At 34.6% G+C, this 10383-nt stretch overlaps 1 protein-coding gene and 1 long non-coding RNA gene across 2 annotated transcripts; both read left to right on the forward strand.

The window, feature by feature from the left end:
• The first annotated feature begins 289 nt into the window (after positions 1–289).
• Positions 290–4279, forward strand: LOC117280499 (copal-8-ol diphosphate hydratase, chloroplastic-like). Its single transcript, XM_033660214.2, has 4 exons — positions 290–512; positions 1606–1721; positions 3816–3914; positions 4003–4279. The coding sequence occupies exons 1-4, from the start codon at positions 360–362 to the stop codon at positions 4277–4279; spliced, it is 645 nt and encodes a 214-aa protein (XP_033516105.2). The 5' UTR covers positions 290–359.
• An 80-nt stretch (positions 4280–4359) lies between these two features.
• Positions 4360–7802, forward strand: LOC138903679 (uncharacterized). The gene is made up of 3 exons (XR_011413014.1): positions 4360–4578; positions 5300–5494; positions 7453–7802. It is a non-coding gene; the product is annotated as an uncharacterized lncRNA (long non-coding RNA).
• Positions 7803–10383: the final 2581 nt, after the last annotated feature.

A 10383-nucleotide genomic window follows, 5' to 3' on the forward strand; every position in this document is an offset into this window, starting at 1 on the left:
TTCAAAGGTGCAGAAGGAGCTCGGTTGACAATATAACAAGCTGTAGAGATAGCTTCTGAGATTTTGATCGACTGTGAATTAGGACATAGAATATTTTAGTTTTTTGAAACAAAATTTATATATTTGAAAACTACGTAAAAAATACTATAAGTCACAATAATTAACAATTTAAAATATCTAAAAAGTATATGAAATAATCACGGTCAAAGAAAAACTCGTTTGACTCACGAAATTCGAATTCCGCCAGATACAATAAATGATCTAAATTTTTATTATCTGTCACAGATGCGCTAAACAATTTCAAAGATGGTGATCAATTCTTTTGCCAGAGAGGTGAAGCGGACGGGTCACCAACACATATGTTTAATCTCTATAGATGTTCCCAAGTTTTATTCCCAGGAGAAAAGATTCTTGAAGAAGCAAAGAATTTTACTTATAACTTCTTACAGCAATGTCTTGCAAACAACCAATGCTTAGACAAATGGGTCATAGCTAAGGACATCCCCGGGGAGGTAAATAATGACCAAAGATTTTAGTATTTACATACTGCGGTGTAAAAGAAAATTTATAAGTTAAATACATGTAATCGTCCATAGAAAATGCAATTAGCAACTTGGAAAATATGGAAAAATAATTACATGTTACAATAGCTTAAAACACATTAATAGTAAAATTCTTTACATAGTATATATAAGATATATTCATGATAAATAAATCATTCTCTCCGTTCACTTTTGCTTGTTCACTATACTAAAAATATATTTTTATTTTTCCTTGTCCACTACATTGAGTTTAGAGAAAAACAATCTTTTTTTCATGTTTTACCCTTATCATTAACTACTCATTTTCCAAATTTTCCCAAGACTTTTTAAAATGCTCTCATTATTATGAGTAAAATTGTAAAATGTATACTTCATTTATGTTTTCTTAAAGGGAGTGCAAAGTCAAAAGTGGACAACTATAAATGAACGGAGAGAGTACTCATTTTGAAAAACTATAGATGCTGCTGTTGCGAAAAAACAATATCCCGCCCAAGAATAGTATCCACGATAAATAACAATAACACAAGAGAGTAACGATACCAAATCTTTTAACGGGGTAAAATACAATACCCGAGCGGAGCAATATAATACCACTAAAATATTACAACTTGGTAGTGTCAAGAGACTACTACAACTTCGAAAGAAATAACATTCTTTATTTTAAATAGTTCACTACGATATTACTCTCAATCACTATTTATCTCACAGACTACAATATGTGAATTACTCTCTCCAACTCTCTGTTGCTTGTCTCGATTCTGTGTGTTTGATCCGAAGAGCTGAAGCCTCATTTTATAGCAGTGAGGAATCGTTCCTCCAACCAATCAAAGGATTCGATTTACAATTTGCATTCCAGATTTCCTGAACTTGTTGCACCGTCCAAAACCAATTTGCAAATTGGTTTTGCTATTTGTTTTTTTTGTTGCTGTTATTGAAACTTATTGCATTTGTAACTTGTTGTCACCTTTTTGTTTCTTTTTTCTTTTATTTAAATGGATTCCACAGCTGCAACATATAATACTCTTTATGTTTTACTTTGCATAATTTGCTAAATATGTTATAGATAAGGTATGCACTAGAATTTCCATGGTATGCCAGCTTACCTCGGGTGGAAGCTAGGCTTTACATAGAACAGTATGGTGGAGCAGATGATATTTGGATTGGCAAGACGTTATTCAGGTAGCTCTTTAAATATGTTCTGGAATTTTCTTTTCTCTGGTGTTAATAACATTTTTATTTCCTAGTCAATAAACAGTTCTATGTTAGTTTTCATTTAGGTTTAGCGTACATAAGTAGTTACACAAAAGTTAAAATTAAGAGAGCATTTAACTTGGTAAAACTATAGAATTATAGTCTAACCAACTCTTGTCTCTTGGTACTTCAAACAAATAAATATTATCATAACTGCCTTAGGAAGACTTAAATTGGAGTGTGATTATCTCATCTAATATTTTAGTTTGCTAGAGACCAAATTTTATTTACTTAATTTGCCTTAATTCAACACTCATGATCACCTCACTAGCGGACATGATTTTTTTTTTATGGCCAAGTACATAGAAAGTTTTCTTCAATAACGGGTGATGAGATTCAAATTTAGGATCTTTACATGTTATGATTCTATGTTTAAGTGTATGACCATCTAAAAATTCAAGTGAACACACATAACAAACTCATATTTATTTAATCATGCCTTCAATGCCAATATATATTTATGACGAAGCTCTATGGTAAATGGAGATATTTAAGAATAAATGAAGATTTTCTGTTTTTAAATATAAAGTGTTTCCTTGAATTCCTACGGTACAATGGGTATTAATACACTGTGTAAAGAGTCCCTCCAAGCTCACTCTTATGGCGGTTCAAAATCGAATCGAAATCGTTAATCGAATCGAACCGATGATTTATTGGCTTATTAATATCGAATTATCGGGGTAATAGATGGTGAACGGATTGAGATTTTATAATTAAGGACTTAACGGTTTGGGGGCGATTTACTCAATTTTCGAATAAACCGTTAACCCGTTAAGAATTTTTATATTTACACTTTTACCCCTAAGTATATAAACTTGTTACTACATTATTGCATAAGTAGTTGTACTTAGAATGATAGAATTATCTATAGCTAATGACAGTCGTCTCTGGCTTCTCATGAAGTAATGAAACAATTGAAGTTTGTCCGTAAGTGGGGCTTTCTAATTGTTTTGTGGATAACAATGCTAATGGTATTGATTGTTCAAAAACTAACAGAGACAGTTTGAACTATGCATTTGGCCGTTTGGTAAATATTTTTTATTTGATTTAGCCGATAAATTGCCCGATAATCGTTAATCCGATACCAATCCGTCCGTTGTCTTATTGGATGGCGAGCGGATTACTAAATTTATAATTCGATAACCGATAAGCCGAATCGTTAAGCGTAATTATCCGTCCGATCCGCCCGATAAGCACCCCTACTCACTCTTGGCTATCTTATCTCTATCTCAAGGTCATTGTACATACTGCAAACACAATTCATGCAGATGTTATCTCTTAGAGACCATCTTCTATATATAACTACTACACACGGCAGTCACCTATTTACACACAACCATAGCATTGAACTAATTTTATATTTAAAATTATAGGATCATATTTACTATTTGTAGCAATTTTAGTAGATTCTTACATAAAATTTATATTTTGCATCCAAAGATCTGCTAGCATTTAGGGGTGTTAAATGGGCGGGTTGGGCCAATTTTGAGTGGGTAAAAATGGGCTGAATCAATAAATGGACGGGTCATTGACCTGCCCAAAAGTTAATTGAGCTGAGATGAGTTAGGTCAAGATGGGCTAAAATCTGGGTCATAGCCCAACCCGCCCAACTTTTACCAAGCTTTAATTAATATGTAGTTTTTTCTTATGAATTGCATAATTACTAAATAAAATTTTTTTCTTTTGTTATAGTCATATTATAACATATCAAACAAAAAAGAATTATTTCTAAGATACTTTGGCAAAGTTACTCGTGGATCAATTTGAACTAAAATTCAACCCATCTTTAAAATGGGTTGAGATGAGTTGGGTCAAGATGGGCTGAGTTCAATAAATGGACGGATCAATAATCCGCCCAACCTTGGGCGGATGGGGCAGGTCATTTAGGCTTGGGCCAAATTTGACAGCCCTAGCTAGAATTTAAGGTTTTAGGAGCAATCCTAGGTTACACATAATTAAGTTTAAAAAGCCCAAAGTATATGGTTGCCTAATTGGAAATTTGTTAATCTTTTGCCCATGCAGAATGCCCGATATCAACAACAATGTTTATTTACAAGCTGCAAAATTGGATTACAATAGATGCCAAAGTCAACATCGATTTGAATGGTTGATTATGCAAGAGTATGTACTTGATTTTTTTTTTTTATGTTTATAAACAATAAAGCATCAAGCTTTTTATCTTCTAAAATTTGCTCCAACTCATGAATAGGTGGTTTGAGAAGTGCAACTTTCAACAATTTGGAATAAGCAAAAAGTACCTCCTAGTTTCTTATTTCTTTTCTGCTGCAAGTATATTTGAAGTCGAAAAGTCAAGAGAACGACTTGCATGGGCTAAATCTCGTATAATATGTAAGATGATGATTACATCTTACTACAATGAAGAAGCCACAAATTGGACCACTAGGAATTCATTGCTAATGGAATTCAAGGGTTCTAATGATCCGAGCAGAAAAAATGGGTATTTATCTCTCCATATAATCCTGTAAATAATTAGTTTTTGTATGAAGATATTCCTATCTCTTACAACAATTGGTTGGAAACAAATTTACAAAATATACATCGCAAGTGTCACACATTCTCAGTTTTCACAACTAATTTTTGAAGTGGTACTTTGGTTTTTATATCGCCAGAAGTTATTTTGCCTTTTTTTTTTTTCCTTCTTTGTTGCAGTAATGAAACAAAAGAGATCTTAGTTCTCAAAAATCTTCATCAGTTTTTGCACCAACTATCAGAAGAAACTTTTGAAGACCTAGGCAAAGACACCCATCACCAACTACAAAATGCAGTGAGTATACAAGGATTCCTTTTTTTTTTTTTGTATCTTATTCTAACTATACATGACAAGAGTGGGTTGCTCTAGTGGTGAGCACCCTCCACTTTCAACCAAGAGGTTGTGAGTTCGAGTTACCCCAAGAGCAATGTAGAGAGTTCTTGGAGGGAGGGAGCCGAGTTTCTATCGGAAACAGTCTCTCTACTCCAGGATGAATAGGGGTAAGGTCTGCGTACACACTACCTTCCCCGGTTGTTGTTGTTATTCTAACTATTCAAGAAAATGTCACAAAAGCATGATAAATCACAAATAGTACGTACTTTACCTATTAGTTGTCAACCATATTTTCTTTCTCAAGTTTTTGGGTGGTGAAAGAGACTTGGAGGAAGGGAAAGAGAAAGGAAAGGTTTCGTCAGAATCAAACCTTACGCCTATAAAATAAAAGGCAACAATATTACTAGCTAGTGATTATATTCATCATTCATTTTACCCTTTGAATTATCAAAATAAGCCAAACAAACAAAAATAGATTTAGGACGAGTTATATTTTCAACTGAACTGATTATTTTTAGCTTGATATATATACATATACGAAGAAAATAAAAAAATCTATATATAATAAGACCATACATTCATTCTAAACATTCTAAATTTTAAATTCACCTATGCAAACAGAACTACAATTCTTGAAATTCATCGTATTATTTTTGCTTGCTTATTTTCTTTTCGAGTGCAGTGGAAAACGTGGTTGGTGTTCTTGAGGGAGGAAAAGAATACATGCCAAGAAGAAACAGAATTGCTAGTGCGCACAATTAATCTCTCGAGCGGCCATATGACACATGATGAGATACTATTCGATGCGGACTACGAGAATCTGTCGAACCTTACCAATAAAGTTTGCCGCATGCTTAATGAGCTCCAAAATGACAAGGTTAGGAACCATAATAATCATATTTTAATTTTCTTCTGGAGTAACTACACGAATAATAAATTATTTTTAAGTTTATTGTATCAAAGTCATAATTTTTTAATTGAAATATAAACCAATTATGGGTGTGTTTGGTATGGACATGTTTTGTTGTTCAAAATATTTTGTCTAGGAAAAACAATTTCTTAAAAATAAAGAAAATGATTTCCTTGATGCGAGTAGGGAAAACAAGTTAGATAAGTGGCACTCTATGTTGATTGCCTTCCCCCCACCCCCCCCCCCCAACCCTCCCCGAACCCTATCCCCTGCCTCACCTCCCTTTGCCCCCACCCTTGACCCCTCCCCCTAAGCTTGGGATGCCCTCTCACCTGCCCCCAAGAACACTCCATCCTACCACGCCGCCCATCACCTCCTACCTCTATAGTGTTTGCCAAGATTGTAAACAAATACTTTTGGGCGATATTTTCTGCTTATTTACCAAACATCAAAAAATAAATAAGGACCACTTATTTTTTGAGAGATTTATTTTCAGAAAAATTTTTCTGCTGGAAAATATTTGTATTCATACCAAATACACCCAATGTCAATGTATCACAAAAATAAAAAATGTTAGAAAAATTACGTCAAATTCGGTCCCAAAAACATAAGTAGGTTGCAACTTCAAAAACTTACCTAGCATAATATCTATCAATACACCGCTTAAAATTAAAAATCAAAACTAAAATATTTTTTACCCATCTAAAAAAGTCGTGATGTGTCTCATGGTGTAAAACAATGGGTTTTAAGGCCTCATTTGTTTGCACTTAATAGAGGTCTGAATCTTAATTATTCAGATCCCATACATTAAGTGCGTTTGTTTTTAAAGTCGAAATCTTAATTATTCAAATCTTAATCATTAAGTATGTTTTTTTTTTTTTACTTCACAACCACTTAATGAGTCTGAATAGGTCTATATGATTAAGATCTATAACAGAGACTTAATTTCATTAAGATGCTATTATCTACATTCATTATTAACTGCCGCCACCGCCAAGCATTATCAACTACCACCATGCCACCCATCACCACCACCACCACTACCACCACCATCATCTTCAATCATAGACATCGTTATCGACTACCATCACCCACCATCCCCACCACCATCATTTTCAACCACAACCAACACTCATCCACCTCAACTACCACAATTAACCATCCCATCACCATCAACAATCATAACCGGCACTGCCTATCACTATAAACTACCACCACCTTCCTCAATCACAACTACCACCATCACCCGCCATTACTAACTATCACCACCCACCACCACTATCCTCAATCATAATAGCCACCACTACCAATTAATACTAGCTACTACCCTGAACCACCACTATTAACCAAAACTACCACCAACCGCCGCCTCTAGTCGGGATTCACAAGCATCACTGTTAACCATCATTATCAGCAACTACCATAGAATATTAGATTGATTCGTATTTTAATTGAATTTTATGTTTATTAATTTTCAAATAAAGATAAATTGCATACATTCAGATGTTAAAAATCAAACGGTCTTAATCATTTAGTATTCAGATCTTAATATACATTTTAATATTCAGATGTGTATTTAGATTCAGATATCTTAATCTTAATACACATCTTGATATTCAGATGTGTATTCAGATTTAGATGTCTTAATCTTAAAAAAAAATAAATGAGGCCTAAGTTGGATTTGCAAATGGTTTTTATAAAATATTAGATGGTGTAACGTTGATATTTTAAGGTGTGCATAAGTGGCAGCTTACTTATTTTTTATGGGACCAAATTTAGTATTTTCTTGTATTTTTCTAATATTTGTGATATATAAGCAGGATGGAGTTATTTCTCCATTTAAAAAATTAATTCTATGATTAAATTGAACAATTCTTTTTATTTCAGCTTTCTAATTCCTCTATTTAAATCTAAACAAATGTTAGGTGACTGGCAGCTCAAAGAACACCAACATTGAACTCGACATGCAAGCTCTTGTAAAGTTGGTGTTTGGTAACACCTCAAGCAACATCAACCAAGACATTAAGCAAACATTTTTTGCAATTGTTAAGACTTTCTATTACAGTGCACACGTTAGTGAGGAAATAATCAACTTTCACATATCCAAAGTGCTTTTTCAGCAAGTCTAGTAACATTTTATGTTTGTAGCTGACAGTAATTCTGAAATAACATGGTGTTTTTTCTCTTTAATTTCTTATACTTATTAATTTGTCATTGTCATTTTGAAACATCTCTTATAATATGTTAAAGCGAAATTTATTAGTGCGTATACAAATTTAGAGTGTTAAGATGATTCTATCAAAAATTATTTTAATTTTAATGTCAATTTATTGAATATCTCAAATACGATATATGCAGGGGTATGTGTTGCATTCTATTTTATACCGGTTAAAACAGAACACAATAGATGACATTCTAAAAGGTTGATTAAAGTTTTAGGACACCTAAAATTTTTATGTTAACTCCGTATATGATCAACGAAACTTGTGAGATTCTAAGTAGGGGTTCAAGTTATCCTAAAGGGAAGGGATTGGATATCCTTTAAGATCCACTAAAACGTGATTCTCGATCGGACCTAATTAACTAGATAAGGTTCTGTAAAAGGGATTAGGCATCCAACCGCTCTGAAGAATAGGAAGTCGCCATCGGAATGAAGTGCGTGGACTTGGTCAACCACTCCACAATAACCCAGACTTTATATTTCTTCAAGGTCTGTGGCAAGCCTGCCACAAAATCAATAATGATGCGCTCTCACTTCCACTTTGGTATCTCCAATATCTGAGTCAGTCCACCCGATTTTTGATGTTCATACTTCACTGTCTTTCTTTATTCTCCGTCACCAATAGTGTTGTTTCAAATCATGGTACATCTTCGTGACACTTAGGTGAATAGAATATCGTGATTTATGCACCTCCTCAAGGATCAAATCTCTCAATCCATCAACATTTGGAACACAAATCCGGCCTTGAAGCCGCATAACACCATCATATCCAATCACAACATCCTTGGCACCACCCTGCTGTACCGTATCCTTCAACACCAATAAGTGAGGATCATCAAACTAGCGAGCCTTGATACGCTCCAACAACGAAGACTGTGCCATAGAGCCCGGATATGTGATTTATTTGTACTATGAAATTCATAGATTTGATATTAAAATTCATGAAAAAGTAGTTGAAATTAATTGAAAACTAGTTAAAATGCTTGCCAATGAATTTTCAAAGAAAATCCTCTTCAAAAATTGCCTCTAGAGAGTTTAGGGTTGAAAAATGATGTAAAATGAGTTAAGTCCTGAAATTCCAAACTTTTAGTGAGGTGCAGGTATCGCAATTGCGAACTCTTGTTCGTAATTGCGATGTTCGCAAATGTGAACCACCGATCGCAAATGCGATCAGTGCCACAGTGCACAGATGTCGCAAATGCGACCCTTTCCTTCACATCTGCGAAAGACCCTTTCCTCGCAAATGCGGCCAAAGCTTCACATTTGTGAAGCTGCCTGCCCAGACCAGTAGTCACAATTTTCACTCAAAGATCGCAAATGTGACCTCCCACCAGTCCGCTAATGAGATCACTTTTTCACAGAGCCTGACATCGCAACTGCGAGGCTCGCAATTCCTATAAGGTTCTTGCAAAAGTGAGACATACAATCTCACACTAGCAACTGCTTAGCTTCAACAGTTCCAAACTCAACCAAAACACATCCGAAACTCATTCGATCCCCTAGGGATCCAATTCGAACATTCACACACGTGTAATAACACCATACAAACTCGCTCGCTTACTCGAATCATCAAAACAACATCAAGAATCGATCATCAAAACTCAAGATTTTCAACTTTAAAACTCAAGTTTTGCCAATTTTCACATAATGCAGCCAAAACGCTATCGGGTCACTCGGTACCCCAACCAAACATGCACACAAGTCCAAAAATATCATACGGATCTACTAGAATAATCAAAATACAGATATGAGATAGTTTACTAAGAACGTTGACCGTGGTCAACTCAAGCCTCATTTTTCAGTCAAAAATCATATTTTCTTTAAAATTTCACATAATAGTTTTCCGAAAAACGATACAGACCACGCACGCAAATGTGAAGCTTTGATCGAATTTGCGCACAAGGGGGCAGTCACAAATGCGATGCTTTTGTCGCAACTGTGACTTCAGCTGGCTTGTTACACTAGTCGCTTTTGCGATCAGTGTTTCGCAATTGCGAACAAGTGTTCGCAATTGTGGTACCTGCAACTGGGTAAAAGATAGAAAAATCGGGACTTAACTCATTTTACACCATATTTCAACCCTAAGCTCTATAGAGGCGAGTTTTGAAGAACGTTTCTTCCCAAATTCATTGGTAAGCATCTCTAATTAGTTTTCAATCAATTTCAATTACTTTTCATGAGTTTTTAACATCAAATCTTTAAATTTTATGGTAGAAATTAGGGATTTAGGTAGAATTTTGGGACTTTGTAAAATTAAGATTTAGACCTCAAATTGAGGTCGGATTTCAAAATGAATCACATATCTAGGCTCGGAGGTGAATAGGTAATTGGATTTTGGTCTGAATCTCAGATTTCAACCAAGCGGGCTCGGGGCAGACTTTTGTTGACTTTTTAAAAAATGATCAAAATTGATCCTTTTTTATTCGTGGGTAGTTTCTAAAGCTTATATTGAATTGTTTGATCGATAATTGGCTAGATTCGGTTGGTTTGGAGGCTTGTTCAAAAGGCAATGTCGTGATTGATTGTTGATTTGGTTGCAGAGTGAGGTAAATGTCATAGTTAAATTTGACTTGAAAGAATTAGGACTTGTTGGCCTATTTGCTATGTGAATTATGCGTGGGGACAACGTATATTC

Source organism: Nicotiana tomentosiformis, chromosome 12 (genome assembly GCF_000390325.3).
Source record: "Nicotiana tomentosiformis chromosome 12, ASM39032v3, whole genome shotgun sequence".
NCBI classification, from domain to species: Eukaryota; Viridiplantae; Streptophyta; class Magnoliopsida; order Solanales; family Solanaceae; genus Nicotiana; species Nicotiana tomentosiformis.